Genomic DNA, 23,841 nt, shown 5'->3' with positions numbered 1-23,841 from the left:
TAACGATTTGTTTTGAATTAATTCTATGCCACGTATACGATTTCAAGTGAATTCATACTGCCCGCGTATCGTCTACCACACTCCGCCAGAGTATCAAAGTATCTCCCTTCCAAATGGCTCCGCGCGGCTCGTCCGGTGTCATTCCTCTTTTTGAAAACGGAGGATTTATGTAATCCTGCACTCGAGTATATGTGCAAGCTACACGCTTATTTCTGATTTGTGCCAGTGGCGTCCATGGTTGAGTGATCGAGACAAGTAGCGTCTTGGGTCCCACCGTGATGGGCCAGTCTCTAGACAATCACAACCTTTCAATTTGTACCTTCAAATAGACGGTCCAGATGAGAAATGCAGCAATCTTCACCGTCCAACTTTGAAAGGCCCACTAGTATGTATGTATGATATTCTAACCCTATAACATTTTTAAGTGATGGTCCATCCATCGATATTGACATCTTACCAACGGTTCTTGGTCAAAACCACCCGTACAAACTGACACCGCAGTATACCGTGTGTACCGTATACTTCTATGTTAGTTTTACACCACTTGAGAATGGTGGTGACCCATCCTCGCCATGCGTGATAATAGCATGATTGACATCTATCCGTACCATTCAAATGGTAGGTCCCATTATAGATTTAACAAATAACCAAAATCACACTGATCAATCAATCATAACCATCCAAATAATGCTTACTAAAAGAATGGTTGAGAGTAAATTACTGAACGGTCTAAATTCAAAGGGATAATCAGAAGCACAGTACAATATTCTCATTGCAAAATTCAGATTCTGCTCCATCCGTAGTTGGGTCAGTGAATCTGACGGTCTGGATCTTCATAAAATGTCCCCTGCATGTTTGATGAGGGACCACATTTTTAAAACGGTGGAAAACTAACATAAGGATATTCTCGGAAATTCCTGCGATAAAAAAATATTTTCCAAATTTCGGAGTATATAAAATGGCGGAAGCGAATGGATCTCATATCAAGGTGACAGAGGTCTTGCCGTCCTTCTCCAGAACATATACACTCGTTCTCTCCGAAATCGAGGACCAAAAGATCACGTAAATGCTCAAACCCTAATTCCTCTGTGATTTTCAAATAAATCTGATGTATTCTTCTCGAATTTTCCGTAAATCTATGGTTCTGACTTTAGCATCTTGTACGAAATCTGCTCTGTTTCGTGATTTTCGAACTAGGAATCAGTGGATCGCAGAGCGTTATCGGTCTTCATTTTGAATTTCTAGGGTTTTGGAAGTACATTCCTCTTGCTTTCTTATTACGAGAATTCTGATGTTTTTACTGGCGTATTTTCATCGTTTTAGTTTTTTTTTTTTTCCTATTAGAATATATATATATATATATATATATATATATATATATATATATATATATATATATATATATATATATATATATATATTCTTTTTAAGTTTTCCTATGCAATTTGTTTAAATTTTTTTTTAATGATTCTGATGTATTTGTTGTCTTTAATTGGTGTTTTTTGGGATGGGGAGTTGTTTGATACTCTGGCAGTCTATGATGCTTCATACACGTGGCATACATTAAAAAAACTAAACTGATTAAATTGTGGAACTGACTGTTGCTAAGGCATAGTCCCAAAATCGGATTCATTGAGCAATCCTAACCTCTGATTCATGGGCACTTGTTTTTTGAAATAGGACCATTGGATTTTTATTTTATTTTTTTCATTTTTAACTGGCCAATAAATGTCTACGAATCCAAAAGTCAGATAATCAAATAATCATAATTTTTTTGTTCATGATGCATCTAGACTAAGATCCATTGCTTGGAGAGTTGAATCTGAAATTGCCTGCGTATCATCCATCACACTCAGACAGTGTGTCAATGTTTTTCTCCTGTTGGATTTATCACGGGTGAGATAGTGTGAAAAAGGCAATTTTGGGTTATCTTTTTGAAATGCAGACAGTTTTTAGTATTTGCGTGATCCCAAATTCGAAATGTTTCTGACAGAATTTGATGTGTTTTCTGAGAGGTTTATTATCATTTTATGTTGATTGCTGTGGCCCAAGTGAAGGTTTTTGGTTTTTAAATCTTCAGTTTGCAGTGCGAGTGATTTCTCGCCTGTCATAGATTAAATTAATATTATTGTTGGTCGGTTTGGGAAGAAAGGAATGGGAGATGCTTCCAGGAGGCCTCCAATTCGGCGGATATTGTAGTGTGAAAGGTCAAAAGAAGGATCATAGAATGGGCTTCTAATATTGATAATCTCAAGGGTTGTAATCTTCTTTTTATTGGCTCTTAGGTGGTTCGCTTTCTCAGCGAGCCCACCCTTTTTTAAATCTTTTTCTGCCTTTCTTCTAATTCAATCAGTGATCTTAAAAAAAAATAAAATTAATTAATATTATTGTTGGGTTAATACTGGATTTGTTAAACGATTAGATAAATTGGAAGGGAAGGGTTTTTTTGTTTCATCCCAGCAACTTTTGATTGTTATTATCTATGTTGTATAGATTTCATCATCAGTTTTGTTGTCATTTGTTACATCTCTCTCTCTCTCTCTCTCTCTCTCTCTCTCTCTCTCTCTCTCGTGTTTTGTTGGAGGTGTGGAAACGAGAGTAGTGAGCATCTCCTCCTACTATGTGCTTCATGTGTAAGCGGGAAGAAATGGTTCTTGCTATCTTTTTTCATTGGTTGTTGTCAGATCTATTTGGCATTAATTACCTGATCTTTTCAACATACATCATAGCCTAGGAGCTCTTTTTCAGAGTTATGGATGGGCCCCTTTTAAGAAAAGGGGGGGGGAGCTGTACCATGTGAGTGCTTCCTTTTGTGCTTTCTTGGAAGTGTGGAAAGAGAGTAGTTGGATTTTTTATTTATTTTTAGAATATTGGCCTCAGTAGATGGAATTTTTTATTTTATTTTAATTTTATTTTTTAAATGGTCTATCATAAGTATGCATTAGAGCGATCATAATTTTGTGGGATCACAACCTTCGATCTCCTTAATGGTTGGCTCTTAGTGTCTAATAACATGGGGATCAATGTTTCAAATAGCAGTAACGCGTTGCGTAGCATTTGGCCTGCTGTCACATGTAACATATAGCATAAACTTCATGATACTTCTATTTTTTAATTTAAAAATAGGAAAAATATGATAATAGTAAGAAAAAGATAAAAAAAATATATAAAAATGCCTAAAAGATGATTCATTTTTCAAATATAAGGGCCTGTTTGGGAGTGTGGATTTGGAACCCCCTGGATTCAAAACCCCTTGGATTTGAAATCCTCTTATTGTGTTTGGCACCCTGGATTCAGAATCAACTTTAATCCAAAAGTAGCTATGCATAGTATATTTACAGGGGTTTGAATTTAATTACTAAATCAACTTTAATATATCTAATTAGTGAATGTATGTAATGTTTGACACAATGGTTATAATAAGCTCGCTGAAATATATATTTGCCCGAAAATGATGAAATTTCAAGTCTCGGATGGGCCACAAGCACAAGATCACGTCTGAGTGACTAACCAACGATTTTTAACTGTTGATTTACATAGACAATGTTTGGACGGCGCTGATCATCGTATTAAAGGAATTATAGTGATGCAATTGATAATCTAATTATTTTGGGATATCATTAGTGGGCCATGTGTCCATTAGATTAATAGTCTAGTGACCCACATGTTACCCATGCAACTCTTGGAAGGATTTTAGATATAATCCAAGCTTTCATCGTGGATTTCAAACCCCCTGTTTGAGGGGATTTGAAACCTCCTGGATTTGAAACCCTCAGTTACTTTATGGTGCCAAACAACCGGGGGATTTGAAATCCCGCCAAATCCATGGTGTCAAACGACCCCTAAGCATGTTCAAACAAGTTATTATCATTTATCTAAAGCCAATCCATATTTGTAAACCAAATCAAACAATTATCACATCAACAACTTTCAAAGCAAACCACTTCAATTAATAATGTCCAATTGAAACCACAAGTCACATGTATGAAAAGAAATTGAAATCCCATATGTTGAGAGTATTAAGTACAAAATATAATTATCATTTATACCCTTGTAGTATACGTTATAGGGTATTTATCCTATTTGCTAACGCTATGTAGTGTCATAGTTGCACTAAGCTACGGTACAGTTGTTACTGCTACACTATGGATGCTATTCAAAACATTGATGGGGATAATTTAAAATGAATAAATTTTTGGAACTGCCTAGTTCTTGGAGGTCGGAAATGGAACTTTGATGATTCTTCTATGGATAAACCTTGCTTTGTTGGAGTAATTGGAGATGATAAAGGTCTTTTTTCACAAATCCTTATGTGAATGTGATTGCTTGGGTCATTTCCAACCATGGTGAAGTGTGGAAGTTGCCCTCTACTTTTTATGAGATCCCGGTGCTTGCTTCTAGGATAAACATTTTGTTTGTCCACATGAGGGGCAAACCAAGTAAACAATGACTTGCATGAGGGGAGGTTACTTAGATGTTTATTGCCTCTCTCTCTCTCTCTCTCTCTCTCTCTATATATATATATATATATATATATATATATATATATATATATATATATATATATATATATTGCTTGGCCTACACTATTTCTTGATGTAGCTCTCTTAGCAATAAAGTAGTTGCTTTCCAAAGGAAAAAAAAAAGATTTACTAGTAAGTCCCCATCTCATCAGAAATGTTCGAAGTATCGGCATTGCTACAAGTTTCGCTGGCCAGGGATATAGAAACAATGTCGATATTGCTGATAATTGGAAATGTGGGGAAACATGAGAAAAACGGTGGAATTTTCAGCGAAACTTCAGGGGATGTTAAAATGTACATATTTGCATATTTAGAAATAAAACAATTGCAAAAAGAATTCATATATAACAAGGTTCCATTTAATGGGGCCTTAAAAGCATGTGCTATTGTAAGAAATCAGTCCAACCATCCCATCCAGCCTATTTAACCATCCAACCTTCCATCCAAATATCCATCAATATTGCAAAATATCAACAACACATTATATTTCACCAAGAAATCATCAACAATTGGAAATGAAATGAAAGATTGTGGTCTCAATATCGCATATGTTGCGATATCGATACTATCGAGATATTATCAATATTATCAATGACAAATTGAACACTATATACAAGATACAACCATGTGCCCATGAAAAAATAACTGGAATAAATTTTTTTCTAATAGACAAAAATTTGATGATATCAGTACGTTTGCGATATTATTGAAATATCGTCGATACACTTATGACACAAGCATTACCTAGAATTTACATAGTCGAAAATACTGGCGATACATTAGCGATATTGATGCATTGTCAATACAAACGACACCTAGAATTTACATGAAAATATTGGTGATTACATTACCGATATTGATACGTTGGCGATACTTAGCGAGACATTGCTAATACCTGAAATTTGTAATACTACCAGTGTTATCGGTATTGCTGCTAGTGTTATCGGTATCGCTGAGTTGGAGATAAAGATAATATTGGAGATAATTCGAACACCGCTCATCAGTTAGTATTTTGCCATATATTAACAAATCTGATAGCTAAACAATGAATACATGCTTTTTAGCTTTTGTGTTCCATAGTGGGCGTTTATGATTGTGGCCAGTGTTCCAAATATCATCGATAATATCGATATTATCGGTATCACTAAGCTAGCGATATCAAAACTCTCAGGAATCTCTCTTCTTCTTCTTCTTCTTCTTCTTTTTGGGAATATCGTCAACATATCAGCGAATATCACTATTGTATTGCTGGGCAATAATACTGCTAAATATCGCTGCAAGCCCTTTGTAAATTCTTCCATAAATCACTTGTATTGACTTATATTATTGTTGATATAAGCTGACACAGGGGAGAGCGTTTGTAAATAGGTAGAAAATTTAAATTAAAAAAAAAAAACAAGAAATTTGTTTTGTTTTAAAATATTTTAAAGGATTTGGTTAGGGAGTGGATTTTGACCACTCTTCAATTTTCGTGAATCAAATCCTTCACTTTGGGGGAAAAATCGAGAAGGGGAAAACATGTGTAAAAATTGCGAAAATTAGAAAAAAGAAAAATAGGTTTTTCTTTTTGGAATCCGGTTGAGTGGATTTTGATCACTCTTCAATTTTTGAAAAAAATTAATTATCTAGAACTTATTTAAAATTTAAAAAAATGCAAAAGGAAAAAAAAAAAAAAAAAAAAAAAAAAAAAACAAAAAAAATGCTACCTACTTAATATAAAATTCACATACCGGTAGTGTTTGAAGTTTGGTATCGTTACAAGTATCGTTGGTCAAGGATACAGAAACAATATTGATATCGCCGATAACTGGAAATGTCAGGAAACGTTGGGAAAATAATGAAATTTTTCAGTGAAACTTCAGGAGATGTTAAAAAAACACATATTTGCATATTGAGGAATTAAAAAAATTGCTAAAAAGAATGCACACACAATAAGTTTCCATTTAATGGGGGCTTAAAAGCATGTGTTGTCGTAAGAAATCAGTCCGACCATCCCACCTATCCATCCATCTAAACATCCATTGATATTTAAAAATATCGACAACACATGATATTTCGCGTAGACATCGTCAACAATTGGAGGGTAAAGAAAAGATTGTAGTCTCGATCTCGCTGATGTTGCGATAACAATAATATCACGATATTATTGTTAACAAAATTGAACATTGCATATAACTATGTGCCCATAAAAAAATTCGAAATGATTTTTTTTAATAAATAGATTTTTGGTGATATTATCAACATATCGCCGATACACTAGTGATACATGTCGACACCTGAAATTTACATAGTTGAAAATATTGGTGATATATTGGTGATATCGATACATTGGGAATACAAGTGACATATAGAAATTACACAGTTGAAAATATTGGTGATATTGATATAATGGCGATACTTAGCAATACATCTTTGATACTTAATTTTTTATAGTACCAATATTATCAGTATCGCTTCCGATGTTATCAGTATCACCGAGCTTGAGATACGGATAATATCGGGGATACTTCGAACAATGCATGCCTATACCTTTTTCAAAAACATTTTCAATAAGCTACCCCATTAATTCAAGTAATTATTATCGAAATACCTTCCCTTAGATTTATTAATGAAAGTTGGGGTCAGCCATGTGAGCAAAGGGGTCAGAGGCACGGTGGGCCCCAATATGATGTTTATATGAAATCCACCTTGACAATCAGGCGCATCACCTAATGTTAGGCCTAAAATCAGTGCCATCCTTAATTCAAGTGGAGCACACGATTGGAAGCAATGTACAGGCAACCCTTAACCACCAAACTGTTTCCCTTTGTGTGGCCCACCTGAATCGGGGATGTGCTTGATGTTTGGGCCCTAGGCTTAAATTTTGGTGTGACACCTAATAATTGGAGTGGATTTCATATGTTCATCATGGTGGACCCCAGAAAAAAAATCAAGGGTGGATGCCTCTCTCCTTGCTGGTTCCTTGGTGTGGTCCACTTGAATCACGAGTCAACTTGATTTTTTTTTTTACCCTGAGCCTAAAGAGGGATTGCACTTCTGATGGTCAGAGCAAATCTCACATACATATCAGGGTGGACTCGCCAAAAACCAAAGGTGGGCATTTTGTAAAATTCCTTTCAATATTTTTTTAACAGTTGAGAGAAGGACGCCACCCTTGTTTTTTTTCCCCGAGGCCCACTGTGATGTCTGTGTATGTGAAATCCACTCCAACCATTAGATGTGTAATCTCACGTCAGGCCCAAGGACAAAAAATCAGGTTGACTAGTTATTTAGGTGGGTTACACCAAAGGAAACAATTAGGAGAGAGACGTCCACCCTTGATTTTTACGGGGTCCACCATGATGATTATATGAAATCCACTCTAACCATTAGATGGTACAACAAAATTTATGCCTAAACCAAAAATTCAGGGCCATCCGTGATTTAGGTGGACCACATGAAGGGAAATAGTTTGGAGGGTGAGGGTTGCCTTTACACCATTTACTATGTGTGGTCCCCCGAATCATGGATGGAGCTGATTTTTGGGTCTTGAGCCTAACATGGGAGTGAGGCACCTGGTGGTCAAGGTGAATTTTTCACAGAAACATCACAATGGGGACCTCCTGAGCCCCCAACCCCACTCACAAACCCCAACTACCATAAAAAAAAATAAAAATAAAAAAAAACCTAATGGAATGTACTCCAATGATAATTACTAAATTGATACGTAGCTTATTGAAAACCTTTTTGAAAAAAAGTACCAAAATTTAAATTCTATATTAAATAGGTAATTTCTTGTAAAATTCCCTAAAAAATAATGATATTGTTTCATGGAAAATGTATTAATTTTTTCTATTTATGGACGGATGTTGATGAGTGATGTGTTGCATTTTTAATGAAAAAATATTTTTCAGTTTTAAAATTATATAGAAAATTCTATCTACTTTTTAAAAATAATTATTTTATTTCATAATTATGTATGCAGGTATGGATGGATGTATGATATATGTAATAAGTGAATTTGTACATTGATGAATGGATGTGTGGAAGTATTATGCATGAATGGATTGATAGGTGTTTATGAATGCGTGCATATGTGTGTGTGTGTGTGTGTGTGTAAGTATTATGCATGAATGGATTGATAAGTGTTTATGAATGCGTGCATGTATGTGTGTGTGTGTGTGCATGCGTGGATGATGGATGGTGTACTCATGTATGCATGCATAGATAAGTTTTTGTTACTATTGCATTGGTTTTTTATGGCAGGACATGGTTTACGCCCCCTATTAAATGGAAATTATTATGTATGGTTCTTTTTTGCATTTTTTAAAATTCCTAAATACGTTAACATGTGTCTTTTAGCATCTCTTGGAGTTCCACTGAAAAATTCCAACTTTTCCTCCATGTTTCCCCAATGTTTCCTTCAGTTAGCGATACATTTTTGGGCGTTGGCAATATCGATACATGTTTCCGTATCCCTGGTCAACAATACATGTAATGATACCGATACTACGAAGACTGATTGTGGCCCTCTTTCTTCTTTTTTTTTTGTTATAATGGATTTCTTCGTAGTTTTTTTTTTTTTTCTTTTTCTTGGAGACCTGTGGTTTTGAGTTCTGTATAGACTTTATTTTCATGGTTCTTGTAGTTTACTATGAATACCTTATCTTACGTTTATTTTACAGCCTTCTTTTTGCTTGATGGTTACTCCTGAACTTGCTAGATAATGGTACAGCATCATTATATTGTATGATTTGCAGGAAATCATTCTGTTTGTGATTACTTCTATATTGTATTTGTCTTTCTTTAGGACTCGTTGTGCTTGAGACACTTGAGCTAGTCTGAAAGATCAGCACTCAATATCAAAGAACCCTACAGCTGCCATAGAACCACTCAAGAGCTTGAGAGAACATTCTATTGCTTGATTGATGCACCACCATAACTTCTGAGGTTTAGAGCCTACTCCAAGATGGGGGGCAACCATCGGAGGTGTTATAACTCTTCTATGCTTACAGATATCTCCCTTTTTTTTTTTCTCCCGCTTCTACATCTCATCAATCTTGTTTTCTCATGGTATATCATACACTGACAAGTTAGTATTCTTGTAATGAAGGTGAGGCTTTTCAAGTGTAATTCTTATAATGTTTGATTTGCAGTGGATTTAAAAGGTCAAATGTCAGCACAAGACTTATTATAAGTACTGTTTTGGGAGTTGTCATTGGGTTCTTTGTTGGAATTTCATTTCCAAATATTTCTGATGGCAAGGTATATTTTTAAGTGAATGCTTCAATATTCATTTGTTTGTTCATTCATTTTGTGTTAAGTTAGAGTGTCAAGTGCCTATAATGCTTTTGGCTAGTCTAACTTGGCTAATTGAGACTAAACTTCTGAATTTTTTGCAGATTAGCTTACGTCCTGGCCTTTTGTACCCCATCAATGTTGCCACAGTTGATGATCATAAGTCTGGTTCAGATAAAAGTAAATCTTTACAGACAGATGGATTGCGTGATAGTTCAAAGGTACACACCCTTTTGGGTCTTGTGCTTGTTTGCCAAGTTTCCCCATTCCCTTTTTGCATGAAGCATGTGTTTGTTGATAAAGATCAATGACCTATCTAATCTTTTAACTAAATGATGAAAATGTGAATTTAAGATGATTCGACTCGGGAGAAATTTTTTAAGATATCAATAAAAATATTTGTATGTAACAAATAATAATTGGATGACATGGTTTAAGAAATTAATAATAGTATTTAATCAAGCAAGTTCTCATGTTCATTTCCCAAACTCTTGTGAAGAAGTTTATGTTTCCTTCTTCAATTTAGGGGTGGTGATGGATTGGGCTGACCTGCACGTCTACTACTCCAACTTGTTTATGAGGCAGGTTTGACTGTTTGAGCCAAGCTAAATGCTTTAAAATGTTGCTCGGATTGAACCCTATATGACATGACTTCTATATAGGGTTACAAATGGGCTAGGCCAGATGGCCCGACCTGAAACCTGAACAAAATGAAAGAAGAAAAAAGTGTGTGTGTGTGTGTGTGTGTGTGTGTGTGTGTGTGTGTGTGAGAGAGAGAGAGAGAGAGAGAGAGAGAGAGAGAGAGCCTGGCCCATTTACAATTAAATGGGTTGGGTTAAACAGGTTGGGGACTAGCTGACTCCCATACAATGCAAACCTGACTCATTGCGACCCCTATTTGTCATTTCCTTTGTACTATATTTATTCGTCTTATTTGCATCTTTCTCAGCACTATGAATGGTTTTTTTTTTTTTTTTTTTGCATTTTCATTGTTCATCATGTTGGAACAACTAAGCCTTTTAGGCCCCCTTGCACCTCTTATAGGTGATGATTCAAAGTACTATGATGATTAGATGCTCTAGTTACAAGCATGATATGAAGACTTGATTTTTATTTTAGACTCACCTTACAATTATGGAATGTATGTGGAACAGTCATGTCCATGCAGTTTACTGATTGCATGACAAACTCAGCATTTCTAATCGGAACCTTCTATGTCTAGGTCAGCTATGAAGACAATCTTTGTTCTTGACTTATTATTGACATGGAAATTGGCATGCGTAGCAATATGGGTTCCCATGCGTACAATGGCCTCATTGGGCCACTTGGAATCATCACCATTTTGCCTATGTCGGAAGACGACGTCAACTTTCTGCAGCTAAAGAGCAAGCTGTCTGGAAAGGCCTCTGCGCCATGCGTAGAGCGCCTCTCTGCTAGAACTGCTAAGGCAGGTTTAGAGGTTTCAATCCGACGAATCCGCTACCCGGTGAGAAAATCGGGCTCCACATGCCTATAAATACCCCCCGGGAGGCTGGATTTTTGAGACTTCTACACTCGGACATACCGAAGATCTAAGGAACTTTAGGCACAAACACTCACAAGGTGAGCCTTACTTGCCAGAACATTCCGCTCTCTTCAGGAGGGTCCTGCGCCATGCGCATGGCCTCCCTAGGGATTGCCATGGCATTGTGTGCCAGGCCTTACAGAGTGGGTTTTGTGCTATGGCGTAGACCTATTATAGCATCTGTGTCAAGATGCGAAGCAGTTCCTCGGCCCCCATCCAAGGATCATGGGTGCAACCAACATGAGACTAACTTCTCATATGACCTAACTCCTTATGCCAGGCACAGACCTATTGTGCATCTGTGCTTGGTGTAGAGGGTCTTGTCACTAGATGGCATGACTAGAGTTGACTTCATGTCGTTCCCAACACATTAAGCCAATGGCATTGTAGGACCAACCACGCTTGTGTATGCCAAGGCCATCGCAGGCCCTCCTTTCCAATTTGATCAAGAATCATGATAGTCTAAAGACAAAGGGCCGCAGATTAGGATCAAATATCAATAATGTTAATTGGTAATGGGATATTCTACTATGGTTTTACCTTTTAATCAAAGGTTTTTTCAAAAGATATAATTAAGGGCTTATGCCACACCACGGCTTGGAATGTAACCTGTTTCCAGATAGTAATGAAATTTACTTCACGTGGCAAATTTTTGAGTGCATGTTATGCGTATTCTGCATAGTCTTGCAATTGGAGTCATACATATTTCAATAGAGCGCATAACTCAGAAGCTCGATGCTTCACGAAGGTCCTGTGGACAGATATCTGATGCCTCGCTGACTATATTGCTATCTGACACCATTGCCTCTTTGGACAAGTCCATGACGCTCTCCTGCTATAGTACTACATGAGATGCTTTACACCCAACGGCTACATTGAATGCCATAATGCCCTTAGTCAACCATATGGAAGCGTGAGGTGTTGGAATAGGTTTTTCCTCGCTCTTAGAACCCAAGTAGTCTGAACTTTCCTCACTGTTGGAGCCCGAGGTGTTGGAATAGTATCAAGCAGAGGTTGATAGTTTGACATTTATGATTTTGTTTGGTTGACAATCTTATAGTTGAGTGATCTAAAGAGATTTTAGTAGTTTAGAACATGACACTACGCAAGTTCAAAAAAATACATTAAAGATTTTGTTGCAAAATCGTAAATCCTAATTAAATTCTTGTAGTTGAGACTCCTGATGTGGTAGTTTGGAATTGGATATTTCACTATATCGGTCATTTACCGTTTAATGAAATACGTTTCTAGAATTTGTGGAATCTTCTCTGGTTTCAGGAGCCAAGTAAAAGAGGTTGGTTAATGTTTTGGTTGGCAGCCAATTGTAAAACTTATACCAATCTACATTTAAAAGCCAAACCAAATTGCTAGGAGAAAAGCTAAGATGATGATGACTTCATGGGGAACTTTGCTTGTAAAGGTGCAATTTTAGAAGTGTAAATGGAAATGCTCAAGTTCAATTCCATTCTGCGTCTTATCAGGCTCCTCATTCATTTGTATTTTTGTATATTTATGTATATATTTTTTTTCACAATTTATTGGTCTTTGAGGTAAAGATTGTTTTTCTTCCCTGAGTCTAATGCCTTACATTCACAAACAGGCTTACAGATATGAGCTCAGTATTTATTGTTAAGGGCAACTTAATTCTCTGCCTTGCCTAAGATTAGCTTGCTTGTGGCATTAAACTAACAATATCATAGAATTACTCAGACAATGATAACAGAATCAAACTGTGTTGTCTCAGTGTGAAGCTTTTTGGTTGGAGCTTGAAAGCGTGGTGGGAGCTGTAATGCGTGGAGGAGACTTGATGTGATCAGATTTTCATTCAAAAAAATTTAATGGCAGCTGTATACTTGTATTACAATAGCTATAAAGGACTTCTCGGCTTGGGTGGATTGAAACGAATTGGTGGGTCATCCATACATGGGTGGGGTGAAATTCACTCTGTCTAACAATCAAGATCGTCCAGCGATGTCCAGGTTGCATAGTCCTGATTTTTGGCTGATTGGATGGAGGAATTTTGCGTTGCACCTGGCTTACCTCGGCCACTATCTGAACATTGTCCAACTATTTTGGAGTCTAAGAAGGATGATTCTGAACCGATTCCTTTCAGGTAAGGGCTTATGTGGTTGGAAGAAGAAGTGTTTCCTCGGTGAGTTAAGGAATGGTGTAGGTCCTTCTCAATTGAGGTTTGGGCTGGACACATACTTTTCTTTTTCCAACAAGCTGCCCAAGGGGAAGACTAAATGGTGGAAGAAAAATCACTTCGGGAAGGTCCATGTTGCAAAAGATTGAATCTTTTGTTTAGACTTGAAAGAAGAATATGAGCCCTTTTCAATGAGGGTAAAATTTATGATCTTTCAATTAGAGTAGTGGCAGTTGCATTCAAAGGCAGTTTGGCTTAAAGAGGGGGATAAGAACATAATTGAAAGGATAGTTGGTAAAGAAATGTTGTGCAGCTCTGCAAGTGAATTTTTATCAATCCTTCTCTACAATAAAGAAATGCTTTGCGTCTCTACAATTGAATTTTAGTAATATGAATTTTGTGCTCTCATTGCTTGTGGCAAGCCCAGATAAAAGAGGATGCATTAGGTTGGCAGCTGGCATGAAACTTATGCCACAATTTTTATCATGAATCCTTCTCTAGGATGAGGGTTCAGCAACGTGGATATTTTTAGAAGGTGAAGTTAAGAGAGCAGTTCCTTCCTTGGGGAGTGATAAGTCGACCAAGTCAAACAAGTTCCCTATTGCCTTCTTCTAAACTTTTTCAATGATGTCACATGTGATTTGATGGCTTCTAGCTCTGAATTTTCCAAACAAGGCCACCTATAGAAAGAGTTGGGAGGATCATTCATTGTGCTTTTCAGATGGGGGGGGGGGGGCGCGGAAGGGAAGATCATCGTTTTATGCAATCTTGACATGGAGAAGGCGTACGAGTATGTTGAATGGACTTTCTTGATTTTATGTTGAGGAGGTTGGGGTGTGGGCTAGATGGAGTTGGGTTTTGGAGCGTGTTAGGTCTATAGGTGCTCTATGTTTGCTACTGGCTCTCCAAAAAGGCTTTTCCAGGGATTTGAGAGGTTTATGTTAGGCCGTTTCCCATTTGCATTCATGGTTGTGGTTAAGGGTCCAAGGAGAATGTTGGAAGGAGTAAATTCAGTGAATTTGACTAACGACTTCAACATAGAGGGGTGCAAATGGGTTGGGTCAAAGGGGGCCTTGGACTTGACCTAGTTAAGAAGTAGATTTAGAATTTTGGACCTAGACCCAATCCATTAAAATATGGGTTGGGTCCAAGTTAAAAATAGCCAACCCAATTATTTAATGGGCCCCCCTTGACCCATTTATCTCATGGTCAAGTATAGAAATTACAATTGAGTTTTCACACAAATGGCGTCTATCAGTTTTGATGATAAAGAATAAAGTGGACGGGTGATTTTTGGTATATTCTCCATCGATAATGGGTCCATGATTTGCACAATCTAGATTGTCGAAAGTAGTGGATGGGTGACCATGTTTTGGAAAAAAGCTGGTGAGCCATTGTTGTAGTCTAGCCCAAAAAAAACAAAAAAAAACTGACATGCTTAATTAACTACTTCTTGGGTGTGTCAAGTCCATTTTAGTATGACCCATCTCAGACCCATTTAAGAAATGGGTTCAGGTCAGGTCAGACCAGGTTGATTTTGAGAGGACCTAGACCCGGCCCATTTAGTTATTTGGAACAAACTTTTGGACCCCTATACACAAACTTCGAGTCAGGTAGATTCGACCTATTTGCACCCCTACCAACATACCCTAGCTTCCAGATTTCTCACCTTCATTTCACGGATGACAGTCTCCTCTGCCATGACATCATGACCCATCAAGTTGATAATCAAATGAAGATTGTTTGTTGCTTCAAAGTCGTTTCTGGCCTTCAGATCAAACATTCACAAAAGCAAGTTTCTAATAGTTAGATTGGATCCTATGGCAGTAGATACCTGGCAGGGTTTTTGGTTTTAGGTGAGGTAGCCTTCCTTCATCCTATTTGGTTTTTCCTTTGTGCATTGGTAAGCTGGGCAAGCATCCATGGAGAAGGTGGTTGAGAGGATCAAAAGGAAACCTTCCGGCTGGAAGAGTGGATATTCATCTCTTGGAGAAAGAAACACCCTTATTTAGGCGTCCATGTCCAATGTCTTTATATTTTATGTGCTTGTTTCATTTTCAAGTCAAGGAGATTTTCTATAAAGAGTTGTCTGATATCCACAAGTTTATGGAGCGAAGTGAAGTGTGCAAACTAGTTACTGAAGGCAAAGCTGGTATTAAAGATTTGTAGTGCATGAATGCTGCACTTCTGGCGAAGTGGTTGTGGAGATTTGGGGTGGTGGATAGTCTATGGAGCGAAATGAAGGTGAAGTTGCTATTCAAAATTTGAAGTGCATGAATGTCTTACTTCTAGAGAAGTGGTTGTGGAGATTTGGGGTGGTTGGTAGTCTATTAAAGAGGGTTATATCTTGTAAAAACAGGGTGGCTGAGGAAGGGTGGTTTCCGAAGGCCTCTTCTTTGTGCAAAGCTTCAGGTGCTTGGAAGGTGATCTTCAGAACTATATAGAGAGCCTTTTAAGAGGGAGATTGTGTTTAGTGTGGAGAATGGTACACATTCGATACAAGGAGTCCTTTGACTCAATTTTTTGGAAACGAAGTTTCTTAAATATGGGTAAGGAAATGAGAAAGGGCCTTTTTTTTTTTTTTTTTCTCTTTTTCTTTTTTCTTTTTTCTTTTTTCTTTTTCATTTTTTTTTCAGAAAATGGGAGGGGAAATGGAAACAATGTTTCTAGGAAATTTACAAAAACAAACAACATAAATGTTGTTTCTAGGGAAACAATGTTTCCTGAATTTACGCTTCAGCGAATCCAAACAGGGTTTAATAATATTGTTCAGGAACCCTTTTATTAAGTGTTGAAAAGGAAAAAAAAAAAAAAAAGAGCCTGAAATTAAGTTTTTCCATTGATGAAAATTGATCATGTTAATAGCACAACATAATAGATTTTTTGCCACACTTCTGAGAACAATGAAGCAGCCTTAGATTAGTGCTAATAGGAGATAAAATGATGGAAGGACAGAATTTTCTCTGCCATATGCTATGTAAGGAGCTAACTTTGATTGGGGTTGAAGGGCTGGAATGGAGGATGAGAGGAGGGCCTAAAGGACTTGGATAGAGAGGTGAGATGGGATACTAAGGCTTGGTCACTTACCAAGGAAAAGGCCTTAGGCAGCAATGATTGGTGAAACATGATTCATAAAGCCAACACTGAATAACTAGGAAAAAGGCTATGATGATGATTGTGTTGGTTGTGATAACAACAACAGCTTGTGAGTTGTATGGTCACTAACATTTTTATGTTTCCTTGGAATTTGTGAAGTTGTAAATAGATAAAGGTCAGTCTTATGGCCTGTTTGGGTGTCACCAAAACATGATTTCGCCTCATTTTAGTTAATCGTGATTATGTATTAGAGATCATGACGGCTGGTTATGAAGATTAGTTTTCAGCCTTACCAAAAAGAAATATGATCCCTAATAGATAATTACAATTAAATAAAATCAGATGAACTCATTTTTAAGCAGCACCCAGACAGGCCTTTAAGTTAGTAATAAATATTTAAGGCCTCTTTGGGTGGCACTTAAAAATGAGTTCATCTTATTTTATTTAATCGTAATTATGTATTAGAGATGATGATTGCTGGTTATAAAGATTATTTTTAATCCTTGCCAAAAGTAAATATGATCTCTAATGCATAATTACCATTAAATAAAATGAGATGAACTCATTTTTAAATGGCACCCAAACATGCCCTTAGATTCATTAGACAACCAACTTCCTGGTATCTCTATTCTCCCATTTAAATATTTAATCAATTTTCATGTTTTGTGTTGAATTGTCAAGGATAAGCCAGAATTATGTAAACGATAAAAAAAAAGTGTAAGCAATTTACCCCTTTGTCTCCTTCTCAGTGATTGGACAGACAACAGGTAGAATTAACACACATGTTCATAATTTTGACTAACATCATTAACTCGTCCATGCCTTTTGATTTTATACAGATACATGTTGCAACGAATCCACGTGGTGCTGAGTTATTGCCTCCAGGGATTGTTGTGTCAGAAACTGATTTCTATTTGCGTAGGTTATGGGGTGATCCCAATGAGGTACCGTTATTGTTATTATTGTTGGCAAAAAATAACTTTTTCTTTATCATGTCTTGGATGTTTCAATCATGCAAGTTGTCATTTTGCTGGGCTTCCATGTGTGTTTGTGCATATATGTGAGTCGGTGGTGGATGGCTTATGAGGAAGGGTTGTGGGCGCACATGTTTATAAGTTCTAAATTGCTAGAAAAATGCATCTATGCATGCTTGCATGGTAGGCCTGCAGAAATGGCTTTGAATCAGAAAATTCCTGCCAAGGCTCTGTGCAGTACATAAAGTAGATTATCACGATCCTTCCACATTTATCTTTGCTAGAACCTTTCTTTCATAATGGTGCTTATTTCATATTAATAATTGGTTTAGATATACAGGATTTGAAGCTTCGGCCAAAGTATCTGGTCGCATTCACCGTTGGGTTTGATCAAAGGGATAACATAAATACGGCGATTAAAAAGGTTATTCGAATGGCTTTTGTTATTATCTTTCCTTTCTTTTTCCTTTTCCAGAAGTACTGATTTTACGTCTTACTTTTCTTGCAAGTTTTCTGAGGACTTCACGATTGTTCTCTTTCATTATGATGGCCGGGTGAGTGAATGGGATCAATTTGAGTGGTCAAAGCATGTAATTCATGTCAGTGCAAGGAAGCAAACAAAGTGGTATGGATCTTATGAGGTTCTTCTCCTTTCAAGTGGTTAATGATCATATCTGCTTGCCCATTTTAAGCCTTGTCCAGTACAATCTAGGTTGAATCCTGTTATTTTGTTTAGATTCGTTGTGATTATATCCATCTTGAAGGTGAGGAAGGATCAATGTTCTTTTTTTTTTTTGTTTTATATAAAAAAATAAAAAACTATCCTTGTCCAATCAGTACTAACTTGGTACAATTATATAAACTTAGGTGGTATGCGAAGCGATTTTTGCACCCAGATGTAGTAGCAGCTTATGATTACATATTTATCTGGGATGAAGATCTAGGAGTTGAACACTTCAATGCAGAAAAGTATGTTTCTTTTTCTTTTTCTTTTTTTTTTTCTTTTTTTTTTCTAATATTAATAGTCAACATTGCTGGTAAACTTTAAGCCCACACCTATTATCTCTGTTGAATTTATATTTCATACCAGGTACCTTCAGTTGGTAAAGAAACATGGCTTGGAGATCTCACAACCTGGTTTAGAGCCAAATAAAGGACTGACATGGGAGATGACGAAAAGGAGAGGTGACAGTGAAGTTCACAAGTATGATTATGAAATAGTAGTTCCCTTTTAAATTATGACCACATTTCCCTCACCTCCCATTAATGTGCACACACTCGACAAACACGTGTGCACACGCACATGTACAATGTACTCACACAGCACATAGATGTGCACACACACACACATCTGTGTGTGTTTGCCATCCTGTTGTGTTTTTGTGTGCACCGCAGTCCTGACTAGAATGTTATTGCCGATGGTACTTCAGGGAAACGGAGGAGAAAGAAGGTTGGTGTACTGACCCACATTTGCCACCATGTGCAGCGTATGCTCTCTCTCTCTCTCTCTCATATTTTCACACATAAATAAATATATTTATTTGACAAGCACACAAGTAATCGTCCTTCACAATTTTGGTGCTTATTATTTAGAATGAACCTAAAAATCTGCACAATTGTCTCAGCTTTGTGGAAATTATGGCACCTGTCTTTTCTCGAGATGCTTGGCGTTGTGTATGGCATCTGATTCAGGTATTGCTGGAGTTTTGCGGTAACACAGTCCTATTTATTGGGATTTATTTCTGACTTGGGGATCTGTTCAACCAAATGCTTTTCACCCATGATAACCTAACATTTCTGGATTTTGTGATTGTAGAATGATTTGGTACATGGATGGGGATTGGATTTTGCACTAAGAAGATGTGTCGAGGTCAGTCGACTGATTCCTTTACCCTGTCTCTTCCTTTATTTGAAACTCTCCTTGCATGTATTATAGTGTTTAGATGAATGTAAATGGTAATGTTTTAGCTGAAAAGGTTCGTCTTTCCTTCACAGTGTGGAATAATCGCTAATCCGTTGAGGCATCTAGTCTGATTTAAGCAGGGGTTCACAGTTCAAATCAGCTAATCAGATGATCTTGATAAAGGATCAAGCTTTTCAGGAAACATATTAGAAATTTATAAAAGGACGCAGCTGAACTAAAATTGGATGTTTAGCCAGCTTGACCCTTTTTTACCAACTGGAAATCCGGTTCTCAATCTGGAAAGCCTTGGGCAAAGGGCCAATTCCTGTCAATACTGATCGTTTCTTTGTGGCTGCCAAAACACTGGCATAGGACTCTTTGAGTTTCCAAGTCTCTCTGTAGTTATTCTTTCTCTCTTCTACACAGCGTCCACATGAGAAGATCGGCGTGGTCGACTCGCAATGGATCATACATCAAGTTATACCATCTCTAGGGAATCAGGTATGACATCACATGCAATAAACTTGCAACGCTCTTTTTCCAATATGTGCTTTCTTTCTAGTTTGTATTTTGTAATCTATTAAAACAAAAAACTAGTCATGGCAGACACCTGTGTCACGTGCGTACAACATGGATAAAGCGCGCACACATCATGTGTGACATTTACCCTCAAAATTTCAGTGTTGAACATGGGCATGACGCCCATTTCTGAGTATCTACATGTCAGAGATTCTCATTGGACAGTTTTAGACAACACTATCAGTTTTAGATGGCACTATGTGTTTCAACTCTGAGGTCATGGGTTCGAGAACCCATGTGGTGTAAGAGCGTGTGGGTGTAAGAATATGTGTATTGACCTTTCAAAAAAAAAAAAAATAATAAATCTTAACCCATCATTTTTTATTGTGCCTTGGTATTTTCTTATACATGGTCTATGTTGTCCAACGTATCGCTTTTGACCAGTGTACATTTTTCAATATCTCATACTTCAGGGATCTCATTATCCTTTTTCACCTCACCTAGCTTTTGTCCTTTATCTCTTCTGTGTTGGCTTCTAATCATTGTTTAGAGTATCCCTGATATTATTGAAATATCCCTGATATTATCCGTATCTCTAGCCCGGCGATACCGATAACATTGGTAGCAATACCAATAACACTAGTAGTATAAAAAATTCCAAGTATTGGCGATATATCGCTAAGTACCACTAGTGTATTGATATTGCCAATATTTTCGCCTGAGTAAATTTCAGGTGTTGCTTGTGTCGCCAATGTATTGATATTGCCAATATTTTCAACTATGTGAATTCTAGGTGTCACTTTGTATCGCCAGTGTATCGGTGATATTTCGATAATATCGCATATGTATTGATATCGCCAAAAATCTGTTTACTAAAAAAAATCATTTCTTTTTTTAATGGGTGCATGGTTTTGTATGCAATGTTCGAATTGTCAACGATAATATCGATATATCGCGATTTTGTTGCTATCGCAACATGGGCGATATCGAGACCACAGTTTTTCGTTTCCTTTCGAGTTGTTAATTATTTCTCTGTGAAATATCGTATGTTGTCGATATTCTGAAATATCGATGGATGTTTGGATGCATGGATGGATCGATGGGATTTCATATTTGCCTTATTGGATACATAACAGATGTGGTTTTTTTTTTTTTGGTGGGGGAGGCGGGGGGGATTTTATTGCATTACGTTCAAAATACACTTCGTTTTCTTACATATTTGCCTTATTGGATACACATCAGACGTGTTTTTTTTTTTCTTCTTCTGATTGTTCATATCAGATACGTTGACACCACTCAATCAGAAAAGGGCACTGTACTAGTCTTGTGTGGATGTACTCTATATATTAATCTTTCAATAAATAAATAAATTATATGTGTGTGTCTGTGTGTTCTTTTTAAAAAATGACAATATTCTCCCAAATCCCTCCTGCTTTGCTGAAAATGACAAGGGGAGGGTGTTACTCGGGGAGGTGGTTATTTGTCAAAATATCTCCCTCCCTCCTGCTTTGCTGAAAATTGTTGCTTCTCAGGAGTCTAATGCTTTCTCTAATTTTGCAGGGCCAATCTGAGAGTGGGAAACCACCATGGCAAGGGGTTTGTTTCCTAATCTTTTTTTGTGGTTTTATTTTTTCTAGCTAGATTTTTTTTTAGTTTTTTTTAATTCTTTTGTTTTTCATGTTGATGTTGCATTATGCATGTAAACATCCACAGCTATGTTGCAAATGATGAGAAACTTGTAATTCACAATCTTTTAGTTTTCCGTAGTATTGATGAGTGAAATAACCATCTCCACTCTTAAACACCTGTCAATGGTACCTGGATCTGTGGATACCCAAAGTAACTGACCTGGTTTAATTGGATCTGGATCTGGATCTGGTTTTGGGGCCGATTTATAATCAGCTCAGACTGGTCCATTTAAAAAGCTTACAAAGTGTTGTTGCTGGTACAGATCAGAAAATCCAGAATTCCAGATCTGGACCTGAACTTTGTGTCCAGTCCAGTTCCAGATCCAAACCTCATCTGGAATCCAAATTCTTGCTCAAAATTAGACTCAGTAGGACCCGATAGAACAAAATCCAGCCAGAGTCAGGATCAGATTCGAGGCTGTTATATGTTACCACTTCTGAATCTGACAGGACCTGAATCAGATTCCCTCAATTGGTTCCCGATACAGGTATACTTGTATCGGTCTAACTGACACAGTTCAGAGCCCTAAGGGCCTCTCCGGATGTAACCCCAAAATGCCAATGAAAGCTTACATACATCTGAACATCCACATTTTACAGGACAGACACCTCAATGTGTGGGTCGCCAGCTGTTCTAAGCATAGTTCCATTTATAAAATGGGCCCCAAAATGTGGATGAGATGAAGACAAAACCTTCCTATTTAGGATTCCATGATGGGTTGTTTGCATTTTTCTGTACATAGTCCCAAACTCCACCCCTTATTGTAGATTATAAAAACCAAAATATAAAATATAAACTACCCTTTCTCTTTGATTTTGAAAAATCAAAACCTTTATATTTTTTTCAAAAGATTAGTCTAATCCTTCTTGTTTATTTTTTTTCCTCATCAAACACAGGTGAGAGAGAGGTGCAGAAGTGAGTGGGAGCTTTTCAAAGCTCGTCTTTCAGGTGCTGACCAGGCATACTTCGCAGAAGTGGGTAGGGGGTAGCTTGGAGACTTTTTTGCCTATATTCTCTTCTTCTTCTGCTTCTTCTTCTTCTTCTTTTCTTTTCCCTTTACCTCCTTTCTGGTCTCTCTCAAGTTAGCATATTCAGGAATTCCGTTTGTATCTTTCCATTCTTTTAAGTGAAATTTTCTTCATTACATCATAGCCGGGGCCCGCAATTTCTTCATGTGCCGGGGCCTGCAGTTGATGTGAGGCAGGAAATATTCACTACTGTCCATAAGCAATACTCAGAGCATGTGCAATTTTTAATCTTGCAGTTTTGTTAGTATAGTTGAATTTCCATTTCAATCATAATTGAGTCCATCCCGATCAATGGTGTTTTATATGCCAAGGTGACATTAGCTGGTAAGTAAATTGAGGGATTCTATTCACTTATCTTACATGTGGCAGAGTGGAACCAAACATCAAATGATTCAAATGACATGTGGGGCCATGATTGGTTTATCCAAGCTGTTGATCTGACGTCTCCTGTCATGTCCAAAAAATCTCCCAAGTTGGAAAGATCCTAACTATCAAATCTTTTCTTTTCTCCAGAGTGCCATTGTACAGCTTGACCTTGTTAGCTTTGAGTTGGTCATCTAATGGGTTGTGATCTGGTATGAATTTTCTGCTGCAAATTTATGTGGAGCCAAGTTGGTCCACCAAGATCGATAGAGACCATTGGATGGGTGGATGCTGCTGTAGATTGCAAATGTCTAAAAAATAACCATGATTGAATGATGACGGCCACAATAATAATTGCACTGAAATGCACGGCAAATGCAAAAATGTCTCGCTCTCAATTTTGCAGGCCGTGTTTGAATGGGATGTAATCATAAGGTAGTACTGAGGCCATGTGTAATACACATTGGACCCATCCTATCTAATGGTCCCGCAAGTGAATTTAAGGCAAGAAGGATGAGTCCAAGATTGAAAGAGAGAGATGAGCAAGGGTGTGGTTCCAAGCATGCAAGCTATACGCAGAGAGAAAAAAGGGTTTGAACTTTATATCTGCCTCTTTTTTTGCTTGTATCCTAACATGAGTAGGCACATCAGATGTATTGCATGAATGTTGCAGATTCATCACAGTAGGCCCATGGAGGCTATATTGCAGGCTTTCTTAATGCTATGCCTTCCATGTAGCTATATCCTAATGTAATGTCT

At 37.2% G+C, this 23,841-nt stretch overlaps 1 protein-coding gene across 2 annotated transcripts; it reads left to right on the top strand.

Annotated features, from left to right (window-relative positions):
* Positions 1-923: 923 nt before the first annotated feature.
* LOC131240354 (uncharacterized) lies at positions 924-23,160 on the top strand. Of its 2 annotated transcripts, XM_058238520.1 has the most exons (15): positions 924-1,062; positions 9,313-9,491; positions 9,659-9,767; positions 9,905-10,021; positions 17,446-17,550; positions 17,921-18,004; positions 18,090-18,205; positions 18,448-18,549; positions 18,671-18,784; positions 19,011-19,067; positions 19,206-19,272; positions 19,397-19,450; positions 19,910-19,984; positions 21,563-21,598; positions 22,588-23,160. In XM_058238520.1, exons 2-15 carry the CDS (start codon positions 9,472-9,474, stop codon positions 22,678-22,680), a joined length of 1,149 nt encoding a protein of 382 aa, XP_058094503.1. In that variant the 5' UTR covers positions 924-1,062; positions 9,313-9,471; the 3' UTR covers positions 22,681-23,160. The 2 variants fall into 2 exon arrangements, with proteins under 2 accessions (XP_058094503.1, XP_058094504.1); XM_058238521.1 differs by lacking the exons at positions 924-1,062; positions 9,313-9,491; positions 9,659-9,767; positions 9,905-10,021 and adding an exon at positions 12,648-12,784.
* Positions 23,161-23,841: the final 681 nt, after the last annotated feature.

The sequence above is a fragment of the Magnolia sinica genome, chromosome 3 (assembly GCF_029962835.1).
Source record: "Magnolia sinica isolate HGM2019 chromosome 3, MsV1, whole genome shotgun sequence".
In the NCBI taxonomy this organism is placed as follows: Eukaryota; Viridiplantae; Streptophyta; class Magnoliopsida; order Magnoliales; family Magnoliaceae; genus Magnolia; species Magnolia sinica.
The sequence above is the reverse complement of the archived record's forward strand: the minus strand, read 5'-3'. Positions and strand labels throughout refer to the sequence as shown.